Source organism: Struthio camelus, chromosome 3 (assembly GCF_040807025.1).
Source record: "Struthio camelus isolate bStrCam1 chromosome 3, bStrCam1.hap1, whole genome shotgun sequence".
In the NCBI taxonomy this organism is placed as follows: domain Eukaryota; kingdom Metazoa; phylum Chordata; class Aves; order Struthioniformes; family Struthionidae; genus Struthio; species Struthio camelus.
The window spans coordinates 122,612,925-122,628,208 of NC_090944.1; the positions used below are offsets into that span (position 1 = coordinate 122,612,925).

The following is a 15,284-nucleotide window of genomic DNA, read 5'->3' on the forward strand; positions in this document are numbered from 1 at the left end:
GAGTGAAGCCTTCCTCGGTTCTTGCAAAGACTGCAGCTGGCAGGAGCTTCTAGGCTTTTTTTTTTTTTCTTTTTTTGCATACGTTGAGGTTTGTGCTACACTTGCAGTTCTGACTCAGAGCTGGGAGCTCAAGGGAGTTGAGATATTGATACACACACACCTATGTTTAGTGTTTCCTAGGGACTGGTGCTGTGCAGCTCCGTGCACAAGGTACACAGGGTACAGATCTTTTGGATCACCTCTCTGGAGGGTCTAGCCTTTCTCATGCCTTCTTTTGGGCACGTAACTCTAGTTTTGGAATTTCATACCAAGTGCTAAACGTTTAGGCTTTGCAGTGCTTTCCTCGCAGATACCAAAGTCCCTTGTTAGGACCAAATAATGCATCTCTCCATTAAGTACACATTTTTCAAAGGACACTTTGGTGTCTTGTTTGTCTTGCATAAAGTATTCTTGGACAAAGGTGGGCTATATTCACTTCTTTAACCTTAAAAGAATTCCAGAAACAAAACCAAGGCAGTACTTTTCTGTTATTTTCTACACATTCCTCAAAGAATTGCTACTGAGCAGCCAGTATTTCAAGTTAAGCACCAATTGATTCTTGGAGCCTAATTGGTGAGATTTATTGACAATACAGCACTCTACTAGTTATAATAGACTCCTATTCATTATACAGTTGATAATTCTACAAGTAGCAGATTCTAATTTTCAGTGTTATTTATAACATCGAGACTAATTTTATTAGCCTACTTAGGGATGTTCGAAAGCACCTAACCTTAATTTTTTTGAAGTGGAATTCGACACTTCAGCTATTAAACTTCATTTCTGCTTTAAGAGCTTATTAAGGACATTAGAAAGGTAGGGGCTGAAACCCGGCACCTATTTAGCACAGGATAGCAGGGTATTCAACAAAGAAACTCAGCGTTTGATTTTTACCTCTGTGCACTTTTGGCTTTACTTGTATAGGTAGCCTCTACTCGTGTAGGTAGCCTCATATATGAACGAGGTTCCTGTCTTTTTATTAGTTTCAGGATCAGGCTGTAAATTCTTGTTGTGGCAAAGCAAGGCAGAGGCCGGTGCTTAATTAAAGGAATGTATACCTCCTGATGATCCGCACCTACAGCGAAAGAGGATTGGTTTCAGAATATTGCCATTCAAAATTATAGGTTGCTTTTCAGACTGAGCCCACTTTCTAGGCCTCCAAAAGGAAGCATGTGTTTCTACAAAGGAGAGCTTAGAAAAAGTTTCAAAGTAGATCAGAGTTAAACAGTTTCCTAATGGCCGAGCTCTGCAACACTAAGCCTACGGGGTGTTCTGCGAGGTTCCGTTGAACGGGTCTGAACTCTGAAAGTACAGACGTAGCTTTGCATGCATTACGTTGCCATGCTTTTAGTAAGGCATTACAATTGCCTAATCCAGGTTAGGCCTTTTCTGGGAGCTCTTTAATCCTTCAGCATTTGCATAATGATCTGAATACTGTAATGCTTTCTGACAGCATACAGGAGCTATTTCTAACTTATATAGAATAATGAAATAAAAAATTGATTTTATCATCTTTCGGGATTGAGACTACCATAAATTTCAGTGTTTAAAAATGCGTGGGGCCAGATTCACTCCTGGTGTAACCCTAGTGACATCCCTAGAATTAAATGAGGTATACGTTGACTCTCTGGTGCTTGAATTAACATTAACAACTTAAAAATCTAAACGAGGAGGTAGATTCTGATTTACAACTAGAAAATAAAAATCTATCACCATGGTATTCCATCAAACTAATACTTTTTTTCCCTGAGATTTTAATTAAAACATGATACTTTCTTGTGAACATTCTAAACTAATCAGATGAAATAAAAAAAGACAAGTGGTTTCTGTGAATACGTGAAGAGTAAGAAAGTAAGTCTCTAGTTCTGAAGTGTAAACTGTTAACATTTACAAGACTACACAGTAGGTGATACCAGGCTGAGTTCCCGTTTCTATCCTTCTGCAGATATTAAAATAAGACAACACAGATGGAAATGAAAAGCAGTTCCAAGCAGCCATTCAAAAACAGTTGTTCTCTGAGATGATAAAGATGAGGAATCATCTAGCAGGCATGCTCACTGAAAGAAGACTTCTGCAGTAATTCAAAAAAGAATTATTTTCCATTTCTGTGGGAAAATAGACTAAGAAACTGAATCACAGAATGGTGATATTCATGTATGTCACACGGGTGATCTTTTTAAAGAAGAAAATACCATTTTTTAGCAGACATTGTTCAATAAAACCAGCATTGTCTAATGTCTTTACTGTATCTGCTTGGTGTTTAACACCTGAGAGTTTGAGTATGACTTTTGTTCTCCGCAGCAATATAAAAAAAAGGGTATTTCCACATACAAACACTCCGTGGGATTTTTCGTGCCTCAGTCATGGTTTCTCCACTTGGCTTCTAGTCATGTATCTTGATAAGCAGGTTACGTTACTATATGCCACTGTTTGTGTTCAGTATATGTGAATGGTTAAATGCAAAAACAATTACCTAGGATAACAGCTGATTTCTCGGAGAAGTAGTAGATAACCTACTTTTCCTTTGTTGGATGCTATCGTATGTTCTGTAGTCTTTTATCTCCTGTGGTAAAAGAAGATGAAACTAAGTTAATAGGAAGGTTTACATGATATTTAAATGTTTATTCTTCATAAAGCATATCCTGTGTCCTTTAAAAATGTATTAAAATGTTGTTTTGGTCTGTGTGTGATAAAGTTGTATATTCCAGTACCCCAATTTTGTGGAATATTATGACTTAATTTGAAGAGAGACTGTGAAAAGCAGTACAGGGAGTTGAAGTTACACCGATTGGAGATAGCAGATGACTCCTTAAATTATCTGTGCAGCAGATTAAGGTTTATCCTGCAAGAGCATGCACGTACCACCTGCAACTTAGTGTAAGCAACTCATCCCAGTCAGGCTCCCCAGGGCTGCTTTGTCCTGTGTTTGAGCATCTGCACACTGAAAGAGAGGAAGAGATGAAAAAGGCTCTGTCCCTTCACAATGCACAGCAAAGCTGCGATCACCAGGTGTTTATTTCTTACTAAAGCAAACAGGCAAATTGAGACTCAATGACTGATGCTTTTCTCCTGAGTACCTCCAGAGGTAGCCCAGCAATATGCTATAATTTTGGTCTGGACAGACAGTTGGAGTCCTGCAAACCCTTTGAGCATTAGAGCTGCATTTGGAATATGAATCCTTCAGTGGTGGAGACTATCCTTGTATCTATGAGAACAGCCGCTCTTGTTCTCACAGGGCTATCATGTAGCCCTGTGTTGCGAATAGTGAGTAATCAGCACATTTTCTCTGTTTTCAGGAGATTTGTCCTTACCAAGATGAGAGTCATTCCAAAAGGAGCTTTCGCAGGACTTGGTGACCTAGAGAAAATGTATGTATTGTGTCAATATTTACTGGAAAACAACCATTTTACTTTAAGCAGTAGTTTCTGGCTGTAGCTCCTTTTACTGCTTCAATCTGTATGCAAGTCCCTAACTGAGCTTCATGTAGTTTCGTTTTTCTGTTTCCAAAAACAAAAAAAAAGAAACATTTTTTAAGACGATGTTCCAAAACGCTGTTGTCACAAATACATTTCTGTATCAGCAAGAAAGCAGTTCTTGGTCAAAGGGTTAGTTCAGCACGGAGTGTCATCGTAATTAATAAATAAAATGCTATAGCAGAAGTCCATGGGAAAGTGATTAATGTGAGAACTTTGAATTAGATTATAGTAAATCAGTGGGAGATCAGAGAGGAAAATGGTATATTCGTAACAGGTCAGCCAGTTCTCTCTTCACTACTGAATAAACGGGATAATTTTGTGTGTGTTTAGAGTCCTCTGGGAGGATGCTTGCAATAAGTTTCTCACAGATGCTTGTTGTGAAAATCTTAGCGTGTAAGGAGTAAAAGCATCTAATTTCCATGAATGTTAGCGATAAGCATGGAGATAAAATTATGAGCACCTTTGATGAGCCAATATATCACATACCCATTGGTATACTGTTGTGGATGTACTGCAGCCCACCACCCTGGGAGTAAGAATGCTGAGTAGCATGTTTCCTAGTATTCTCTAGCTACAGAAAATCTGTAAGTTAACTCACGTTAGCACCAGAAAAGATAACTGTCGCTGTCAAATCTGAGCTATTTTGTGGCATGCGTGACTCTTCTGAGTTATTTCCTATATGAGGAAATTACACTGTGTTTAGAATACACCCAGTCTTGCACCTTGACTGGTGAGGGCCACCAATATGCTGTTTGTCCAGGAGTAGTCTGAGTGGGAGCAGGGAATACCCTTTAATGTGAGTGCCTTTTTCGGTGATGTAGATGTAATGACGATACTAAAACAGAATTGATTCCCAGCGTTTCTCTTTGTTGTCTTCTCCTTCCCCTCATTACCCTTGCAGAACTAGAGGAGGTAGCAAAAGAGAAGGAGCGGGGGGACAGCAGAAGGCAGGGCAAATGAAAGGGAAGAATTTTGAACCTAAGGAAGTATGGGTGAATTAGGAACGAGCAGTGACTATGCAAGAAGAATTCAATATTTGCTGGTCAGTAACAAGTAGTAAAGCTGACGTGGCGTCTGGCCTTTTACCTAGCATGAAGTCCATTTCAGGATGTCATAGTAGTTTCGAGTCTTTTATTGGCCCATGCATGCTGGTGTGCACTAGAAAGCCTTCTGTTGCTGCAGCCCACTCATGGATATGGACCCTCATAACCCTGTCAAGCGCAGGATGGCAGATGAAGCAGATCTGTCAGCTTCCTCAGACTGATTCTTGACTTATAATGGTGTATGTAAGGCCCCCCTTCAGGGGCCTTTCGGAAACTGAACCCATCAGTGCTTCTGTTCCTGGTTCAGGACTGTAGTTATGAAGGCACTTGGTCTAAGTTAGAAGAAGAGGATTTGCCCCTGAAAGCTTTCTAAAACACCACCATCACTCCATTAAGGTTTTACTATATTTAGGCTCTTGCTGAAGAGGGCTGCTTTATGAAGGTCAAAAAAAAAAAACCCAAAGTTGCCTGCCTGAGTTAGGAGGACTGGATCCCAGTCACACTGAGTAGTTCAGCCCAGTCTATGTTTACAATAGTTGTGCTTAATGCTCCGTCACAATAAACAGTCATTTTCTTGAGAAAAAAAGAAAGCAAATCCTATTTTTTGTGGCCAGGCGTTACCAGTTAGGAATAAAATGAGCTCAGTGTCGCTAGTTTTGTTGGCACTTGTTTCTCCCCAAATCTGCTGGATTCCTTTTAGCCTCGTCCTTACAGAAAATCATTACGCTCTCTGGACTGTGAAGTGAGTTACAAAGTGTGTTGTTAACTGTTCACGTTATCTTTAATTACTCAGAAACCATATGTCAGTTATGTATGAAGTGTAACGATTACATTGAATGGGATGTCTCTAAGTGGTGATTTATTGTTAACAAAAAAAAAAATTATACATGGAAATGAGCTCAATGTGAAAATATATCCGTGTTCTATTAGTACATGGAGGAGAAACGGGGACAGATAGTTTATAGCAAAATATCTTTGAAAATAAAAGTGTGATAAATATGTAAATGAGACCAATCAACATCAACAAAGATGCAGTATTTGCAGATGATATGGCAAGCAGATAAAATTTGAAATAGCTCACGGATCCTAAATCTAATCCATAAAATATGCATCAGAAATATTCGTAATAATGTAGGGACAAAAAAGTATATAATCAAATGGTATATTTGCATATAAAAACAGAGCCTTTGTATGAAAGCCTTTTTTCGCTTGCAAGATCATGCACAAAAAGGAAGATTAAAGCAAACTGCAGTCCATCGAAAGGAAACAGCTATTAATAATGTGATACCTCCATGTGGTAAGATGTGGATAGCCTGATGTATACAAATGAGATACTTTAATGTAGTGTACATATTATGCTTGCATAGAACTAAAAAGGCTAAAAATCAAGGGAGTGACAGTATTTCCTAAGCATATTACTAATGAAAATCGGTGTCTGATAAAATCCAGCAGGTCTGTGTACATGATCTTTATCGCTTCTAGATCGTTTCTAACTGTGCTTCTGAGAATGGGGTAGGTCTTAAGGCCCATGAGTTGCAGGTAGTGGTGACCTTTGAAATCATCTGTTTGGGATGAGCTGGCTGGATATGAATTCAATAGCAGATGGGTCCTCCATAAGAATCGTAGCTCTTTTCTGTTTGCATTCAAAGGAAAGGAAAGCTTTTGAATACGAAGACCAAAAACTTCTGGTTTTCAAAGAAAAAAACATCCAGTGAAGTTTTTCAGTGTTTGCTTTCTACATGCATTTTTTATTTTTCCTAAAAACTAAAACACCTGGGAACTCTGAACAAATGTATTTTGCCACAAAATGTTTAATATTTCCAGTCAGATGCTTTGTCTTGGTGCCCATGGAAGACTGCATTTATTTTTCCCCCCCTCTCTCTGTTCTGAGTCGAAAGCCTTTTTCGGACTGTCCAGAGACTTTCCAGAATGTACACTAGTGACCAGGACTCATTATGAAAAAGCGGTATGACCTGGAAACGTCAGCGTGGAGCCCCCGATCTGCCCTCCCTGTAAAGCTCCAGTTTTAGTTACCAAATTAAAACCTTTTGATTTTAATCTGATTTTTTAGTTGGACAAAATACAGATGTTGAAGGAAGGATAAAATTTCGGCTGAAATGGTTTTGTCATTTTCCTAAATTTTCTGGAAAATGAGAGCCTATCTGAAGCTTCTACAGCTTGTCGTTTTCTTCTTGCTCGCCTAAATTCATTTTGTTCCTGAAAAATCATGAAATGTCCATTCTGCAGACTGTCATGTAGAGAAACAACTTTTTACAGACATGTCCTAGGAAAAAGCTGCTCTCTCCCTCTTAAATAAAATCTTTAAGTTATGAAATGTTTTGACAGGCCCTAACTATCTGAGATTTCTCTTACTAACAGTGTAATTTGAGTTTTTGTATAGAAAACTATTTCAGAAACAGCAGATCTGAGGAATACCCCACCAGTTTATTGCTACCCGCTCTCCAACTTCTGCGCAGCTCTGGCTTCATGTTAATTTAGCAAATGGATGTTCAGGGAAGCCCGTAAGTTATTCTGGATACACGTTTGGTCTGTTCCTAAGAAGTCTTAGCCAGCTGGAATGTGGCATCTCCTCTACATTCCTGCTACACTCCAAGAACTAATTAACCTTCCAGTTACTAAATTAAAAGGCAACACCATGTAAGCACATACCTAGCAAAATCAATTCAGCGTGCTCCGCAGCTGCCATGTCATCTTCAACCTGCACTGAAAGGGCTTAATTTAGAGGTGAGAAAGTCCAAAGCAATACTGAAGTCTCTAGATTTTTTTCTTGCTAACTTTCCTTATATTTCTACAAGGTAGGGAAGTAGATTTCTGAAAGTTGATCTAACAATGCTTGATTCAGGCACTATGTCTATAGGAAATTTGGTCTGAACCTCAGTAGCTGAAATAATGGACAGAATTAGAAAAGAGCTCTTTTCAGTCAAAACTGTGAGGAGTGCTCTTTTGCCTTTGCTGTTAGAGCAGATCTTCATCTGCTCTGAAATCAGCATAGCTCCATTAGCTTTAATGGAGCTAAACTGATTAACAGTAACCAAGAAACTGTGCTACCTGTGCAGTTTGAGATGTATTAACTCTCGTTAATATATTTGGCAACCACAGAAATTAAAAATAATATTTAACAGAAGTCATTTAGTGTCATGTATTCTGGCACTCGCTACTGTAAGACTAAAGATTAAAACTAAACTCCATAGCTGGGATGAACGGATATATTATGATGCTAAGGAAAGGTGAATGTCTCATTTCCCCCTTGGAAAAATCAAATGACAGAAATGCATGACACTACCTCTGAACTGTAAGTTTACATCCTGACTTGAAGGAGGGGAGAGGAGAGAGAAGAGGGATGGTATCAAAGCCTTCAGCCAAGGAAGCTATCATCGGTGGAGAGAGACTGCAGCTCCAAGTCACTACTGGGGAGGATAGAGGCAGTCTGAGGAACCTGGTGCACCTAGGCTAATGTTACCTTTTGAAATACACCTGTCATGGCTTTTGGAGCTAAAAATAAGCCCTTCTTAGGACTTTGATCATGCTCCTGATCTGTATCATTGGAGAAAGATATTCTGTGTAACCAGGGTTCTCTGTACAGTGATGCTGTGGGTGGAGAGATGTGATTGCCCTACCTATGCAAACTGAATAAGTTTTATATCCTGAGGCACAGCCCCCTTAAAAATCCATAGACGGTTATTTATTCTTTTGAAAGATTTATTCTGAAACATAGGAAGATTTATTCTGAAACATAGTATTTTATATCTTTCACTCTCAAGTCTAACCTTGGTGCAGCCCAAGGAAGCTCATCCAGGTATGTGAAGAACTTTGTGAAGTATAAGACATCAAGGAGAAGACGACTTTTGTTGGCAGTGTTGTATAGTCTGGAGTAATGGGAGAACAGGATTTCTTTAAGTTTTTGGCAACGGCACATTTTAAGAACATGAACCATATTGTGGTCAACAGAACTTCTGTACCTCAGTCCTTGATGAGCTTTGAAAATCCTGGAAAGTGTTAAAGCTCCTAGAGTTGAGGGACTCTGTCGGAGGTGATGGTCCTGGAAACTGAAGTCTTCTGTCTATGGAATACAGCAGGAGTATAAGCACCAGCTGTGTACAGCTTCCCCTTAATTAGAGAAAATAGCTCTGGATCATATATTTATCTCGACGGTCAGCCCATTCAAACTTTTACCTTTTTTTTTTTTTTTTTCTGCTGGGACTGCTGACCTAGTGATGGCTCATATAAACAGATGGTGGTCTGCTGTGACCAGGATGCATGGGCACCGGGTTATGTCGTATATGACAACTAACCTTATGCATGATGCTAAAAATCTCTTCTGTTTGTCCCTGTAGGCTTAAAGTCAGGTCACACTTTCCATAGATGAAACTCGGTTATCTTTAATATTTTGTTTCACCTGAAGTGAAGTACTTGAGGACAGTGGGGATTGATCCCTCAGAAGAGTAGTTTGTAGGCACAAATCAAGGCATAACTCTCTTCCTGAGAGCAGGGGAAGGAGCAAGATTCTTGCCTTGGGTGTAAAAGTCTCATCAGGACTGGAATCTGGCATAGTGAAAAGTGTCTGTATTTAGCAAGTTTTTACAGCCTGGAAAAATTGGTGGACTTTCAATCCAGACTTCAGCACTACCACTACTTCAGCAGTAGCCATCAAAGCTGCCTGGCCTAGCAAATGCTGAGAGATGTCTCCCTTCTCCTGTGCTCCTGACCCTGGCTTCACTCAGACCCAGCATGTGATTCTGTAATGCTTGCTAGCATGCAACCTAAACGGAGGGGAAGGGAAGGAGGGGGACCGGAAACTGCATGGTCACCTAAGAATGAGCAATCCATGTCTTCTGCTCCTAAGAAAGCTGAGCAGCATGCTGGAGTTTCTCTGATTTTTATTGCAGTGCACCATGTGCTGCATCGCATGATTCAGTATCTGAGAGGCTGTGGTTAAAAAAGATCATTAAAATTACTTTGAGAACATGATTAGAATTCAGTGTAACTGAGATATTTGGAAGCCGGTTCTGGACAGCAGTTCTTTTCCATCTTTTGTTATGCCCTTTGGATAAATCTATCTTTTTTGCAAGAAGCAAAATATGGATTTGCAGTAGTTGCTGTGATACATCAGTTAAATAGTTTGTGTTTACAGAAATATTTATTTGCCTCTCTAAGGTGGAAGAGGGACACTGCATTCTGTGCACCAAAACATATACTGAATCTGGTAAGGATTATGCCTTGGTAATAAATACTCCAGGGTATACTCTCAAGGTGTAACTCCATGGATATTATATTGTAATTTACATTATTGGAAGTTATGTGCAACATTCAGCGTCTTAAGGGCAGGGCATGAAAAGAAGCATGCTACTTAATGCATTTAAATGAATCTAAATATGCATTTTCTCTCAGGGAACAGAGGGCTACAGTTCAAAAACATTAAGGCCAATAACCAGCAGAAGCAGAGAAATTTCAAAGTTCAGGCTGACGTTCCAAAGAATAAATGTTTTAACGTGGCCGTTGTTATCATACAGACCTTACCGCTCCGTCTCCCTGGTGTGACGCTGCGTGGCCAGCAGCGAGTGCAGGCTGCCAGCCGCCGCGCGGTGATCGAGCAGAGCAGCGGGCGGTTGCAGGAACTGCTCTGGCTCCTGCTGGCAGGAGTGCAAGTCTCCAGTACCCCCATCGCAGCTGACAGCAGTCAGTGATTCTGGACCCTCTCTTTTCTAATACGGAGGGGTTGCTTACCCTTCTGGCCACTGGTTCAGCAGCAAAATCAAGTAAGAAAGCGTATGTGGTGCTTCATGTACTGTATGTGTGTCATAGCCTGACAGCATCCAGTGTGTCAGTCTTCATTTGCCCATTTCTACGTTCACCCCTTTGAAATGGGTTCCCGCAGATAGGATGTGATGGGCGAACAACTATGCAAGCTTCTCCCAGGGTCCTGTAACGCACCGTCGGTAGAGAGACTGGGCAAAGCAGTGCATTTGGTTGCTTGTCGCAGTACGGCTATGGGTGGGTTAGACATATTTTCCTTAAGAATGAAAGCCATTACTTAAAATGACTGTTTTCCAGCCTCTGCAAATATCATTCCTTGGATAGCAAATTTAAGTCTTTGGTATGAATATATATAAGGAATATGTATGGTATGTTCATAATTTATTTCATTTCCTGAAAGTAGAAGCTATGTCTTGTGTTCTAAATATAACAAGGAATGAACCAGGACTATTTTTTTCATCATAATCTGTAAATGTTTTGCTGCATCAGCACCTGGTATTCTGCTAAAGCTTATCTGTGGAAGAGATCTTGCATCCGTTGTTATTGTTGTTATTCCTTGCAGAATTACAAAAAAGTGAAGCAGACTTATCATCCATGTTAATAAGTTATTGCTAGGTCAAAGACCAGCGAATTTAACTACAGCATTTTAATATGTCAGTAAATGCTTACTCTGATCTCAATCTTTGCTAATGCTTTAGCAGAACAAAATCACAGATAAAATAATAACCTTTAAAAGAAGGAACTAGGGAATATAAAAATCAGTTCATAGTGCCCATATCAACATTTTTTAACTTTCCCACTTAAAAAGTCACAGAAAATCATGCCACTATTTGCATATTTTAATTGAAACATGTTAAAATGCAAAAAGAGAAGTATTCCATAATTCTTTCTCTGTGGTTTTGTATCTTGATGCTTGCTTTCTTTGATGGAATAGATTTGGAAAGGAAAAAAATGGAAATGTATTTTTGTCTTTACTTTCTTTTATCTAGCAAGAATTAGTTTTGTGGTAATGAATTGTTAGCAGAATTTTCATTTGTTAACTGTTTTAGTGTAAATCCGGCATTAGAAACTGAGGTATTCAATGAAAGAGTCATCCTGGATGTCATTTCTGTCCCTGCTTCACAACTGCCTAGGCACAGAGACAGATAAAGTGAAAAAGGGAAATTTACTTGCTTGTATGAACGCTCTAATGCCTCTCCCCAGTGTGACATACTATTGAGATTATTTGAATTCATGAAGAAGAAACATGGGAAAATGCATATATAAGAGCCTACCCTTTTTTAGGAGAAAACTTAAATCCAATGTTCTTATATCTTTCTCTACATAAACAAATCGGATAAAATTCAGTGTCGGCTAAATGCAGATGAGTTAACATGCATGGAGAAAAAGAATTGCTCTTTTTCATGTCTAAATATGGTCTCTGGATCAGCTTTGTTCATTCAAGAGATTTGAGGGTTATAACCCTCCAGTTCTAAAAGAAATCTCGCATGAGTAGCCAAAAAACCCTACAAATGAAATGTTAGGAGTTACTAGGCAAAGGATGAGAACAAAACAGAAAATACTGTATTTAAATTCATGGTGGGATCTCCCCAGCTTGAATGATTATGGGAGAGTTGAAAATGCCCAAAGAAGAGCAACAGGGCCGACAAGTTTCTTGAACACTCTCCATCTGAGAAGTGATTGACTAGATTGGGACTCCTCAGCCTGGAGGGAAAGACATTTGCCAGGGGTATTGGAGTGGTCTGTACACTCAACATTAGCGTGAGGAAGGTGAACAGGGAAGGGTTATTTGCTGCCCTTTCTAATACTAGAACTGGAGGACAGGAGCTCCAAAAAAAACTAGTAAGTGACAAACCAAAAAAACCGAAAGAGATACTTCTTCACACGTATATGGTTCAGCTGTGGAGCTCTGCTCTGAGAATGCTGATGCTAAAAGTCTCCATGGTAAAATTTTGGGAAGAAAAATTCATCTTAGCTACTTACTTACTAAATACAAAGACCCTCATTTAAGCTGCAAATCACCAAAAGCGATGGTTGAGAATTCAGGGAAACTCTCTCAACCAGCTTGCCCTGCTCTTCCACTGTTTTCTGGGCCTCCTCTACCACCACTAGACTCTCAAGGTGTTGGGGTAGATGGAACTTAGGACTGGCATGATGTGGTTGTTCATATGGATGTATTTGCTTCCTCCAAATCATTCAGTTTTGCAAGAGAGTCTCACTCTAGGTCCTTGCCTCAGAGGAGTGCAGCAGCTGAACTTTGAGCAAAGAGTCCCACAATTGCTAGTTACCCTGTGACTCAGAATCAATATTGCAGTCTTCGGGGTTTTTTCTTGCCTAGCATACTATGTGCATCCCGAAGGTGCTGATTTGTCTGCTTACTGGCCCAATTTCTGAGATTCATCTCGAGGATTTGTGGGTTTTTTTCGGAGAATTCAGAATTACCGGTTCTAACTACATTTTACGTTTTTGAATGTCGTTCACAGCTTATACGTGGTAAAAGGTGGTTCTTCTCATGCGATATTTAGAACATTGCTCTGAGCGAAACAATTACCTTTTTCTAGTTAAAATAAGTATATTCAATTTTAATATGCCTAAATTATTTTGAATTAAAACCACTTGTCTCTTGTACGTTAATCAAATACAACTCCAACAATTCTGGAAAGCATTCAAGATAAAATATATTAACTTGAAAGCAAAGAGAATTGTAAATACAAAGTTAATAAAGATAAGCAACATTAAAGTCAACAAGCTTTATAAAAAGGGTTGTTAGGGGGTTGCTGTAAAATGGTCTTTTCCTACCAAAAGAAATTTATATTCTTGAGAAAAATTGAGTAAAAACAATTCTGAGAAAACTCAAATATTTGCATTCAGAATTACAGCTTTTGCACTTGAATTAGCTGTTCAATTCAAACACCTAACACCTCTGTCTCCTCTGGCTGACGCTCTTGCTTTCGGAGGGGTCCATAGCTCCTAGGGCACTATGATCTTGCGCTGGCGAGAGTCTGTGGGAATCTGGCTGGTGGCATATACCAAGAGGTATAGTAGTGCCATGTTCTACAAGACATATCCAGTTTCTGTGTTTGCTTTAAAACCTGCTGTTATCAAAAATATATGTATTTTTCAGGAAATAATTTTTTTCACTAGAAAGCAGCTATTACAGATTTTTTTCTATTACTCGCATGTGTATGTGTTTCTAATGTAATAGTGGATGAGTGCAAGAGATATGACCTACTTGCAATTTGTCTGATTTGCTCTAAAAGGGATTTTCTTGCATATTGTTTGTTAGTAAGAAAAAGGTTAGTACTGGACTGGAAATGGAAGTTCAATTTCAGTAGGATTTCAGAAACACTTTTCCGTACTAATTTTATCTAGCTTTCTGTTTATTTTAGAATAATGTTAGCAGAACCGGCATGTTGCAATAAAGGATTGTTTCCCACTGTTACACAAATGCTGATACAAACCTCAGCATTTATACAAAACAAATGTCGAGATGAAGTCAAGACATTTATTTTCTAAGCAGGAGATGTTGATTCTCTGACAACATGATATTGCTTTGCCTTTATTTCTATTATGCCAAATGATTGATGTGGATTTAATCCTTAGTTTGATGGCTGTTTTGCTCAGTGGCGAGGTAGTTGAGAATTTCATCGTTATTAGTGAGCGGCATTCTGATTTTTCTACAAAAGAGTCTGCTAGCCCCAATTCAAATCCCAGGTGTAAATCCAGAGATTCATTGTGCCTATTGCTTGCATTCTGACCAAGCCAAGAGCAATGTGCTCACAAAACATGTGAATATTTGTTTTGATTTCTAGGGCAGGAACATGTTTTTATATGAAGAGCTCCAGGTACGTGCATGAATCTTTAAAAATAAGAAATAATAAAGAGGGGTATACTTTCATGAGTAAACTACTTACCACGTGGTAGAATAGGAATACGTATATGCCTGCACATATATATATTGTAGTCTAGTTGACTGGAAGACGTTTAAATTGCTAGGATTTACAATGGAAGGAAAATACTCAGCCACAAAATATTTTGAATGTTTATGGGAGCCAGCACGGCAGATAGAAATTACAAAAGATTGCAAGAGAAATGCAGAATATTGAAGAACTATTGGTGTCTGTGCATTTGAATGCATCGCTGAATGCAGTCAGCAGTGGATTAGGAGTTGGAGACTGCGATAGACTGGCAGCGGTCCTCGTTCAGAGCCTCCCCTCTGATAGTTGCTGCTGCCAACTGCTGAAGGAGGACGTTCTCGAGAACTTTTATTGAACAGTCATAGACTAACGCGTCTAGATGGAGAATGTATTTTGTCTGTCTCTCGAGGCGTTTTCTCCTCTCAGGAGGAGAGAAGCCTGCAATAACTAATCGATAATAGGTGTCCAGCAGTGATGTTCAGCACAAAGCCCTTGAATGATCTCTCTGTGCTGCCTTTGTGTTGTGAAGTTTCTCCACTAAAACAAAGCAGAATGCAGAACTCAACCTGTGGAGTGAAATAAGATCATCTATGCTGTTTGGAAGCAACGTTTACTTCACCTTGCTTGTGGGATTTTGTCAATCTTCTGTTTTGAAAGAGATTTATGGTATGTCTTCAGCTTTATTTTCCATGTTTTTAAGACTTCTAGTGTTTGATTTTAAGACTGACTTTTCCCATCTGTGCTGTGAGAAGGGGCAAGCACAGATACGGTGGAAAGGATTTGATTATTTATTACTTTTGTTCGCAATTAGATGATGCTCCTTAGGAAACCTGGCAGAGGCAGAGCTTCCTGGAGGAAAGGGGTTGTGCATTCCCTCTGTGGGCTACTGAGCCTGTTTGGAGAGGAGAAGCTTTGAGGTACTGCTCTTGGCAGGAGGTTCCCAGGCCAGAGATGGAAAAATCTGTGTTGAGGAGCAGGGAGCAGACCCTGAAGGTGATGGAAAGGGTTTCTAGGAGGTCTGGGCAGAGCTTACT

General features: G+C 39.4%; 1 protein-coding gene across 4 annotated transcripts in view; it reads left to right on the forward strand.

Moving 5' to 3' along the window:
• The window catches only part of FSHR (follicle stimulating hormone receptor), a 92,776-nt gene that overhangs the window by 32,912 nt on the left and 44,580 nt on the right, over window positions 1–15,284 (forward strand). For all 4 annotated transcript variants that reach the window (XM_068940023.1, XM_068940021.1, XM_068940024.1 and 1 more), the window contains exon 2: window positions 3,336–3,407. In XM_068940023.1, the coding sequence (XP_068796124.1) occupies window positions 3,336–3,407 (72 nt within the window). The remainder of the gene's footprint in view (window positions 1–3,335; window positions 3,408–15,284) is intronic.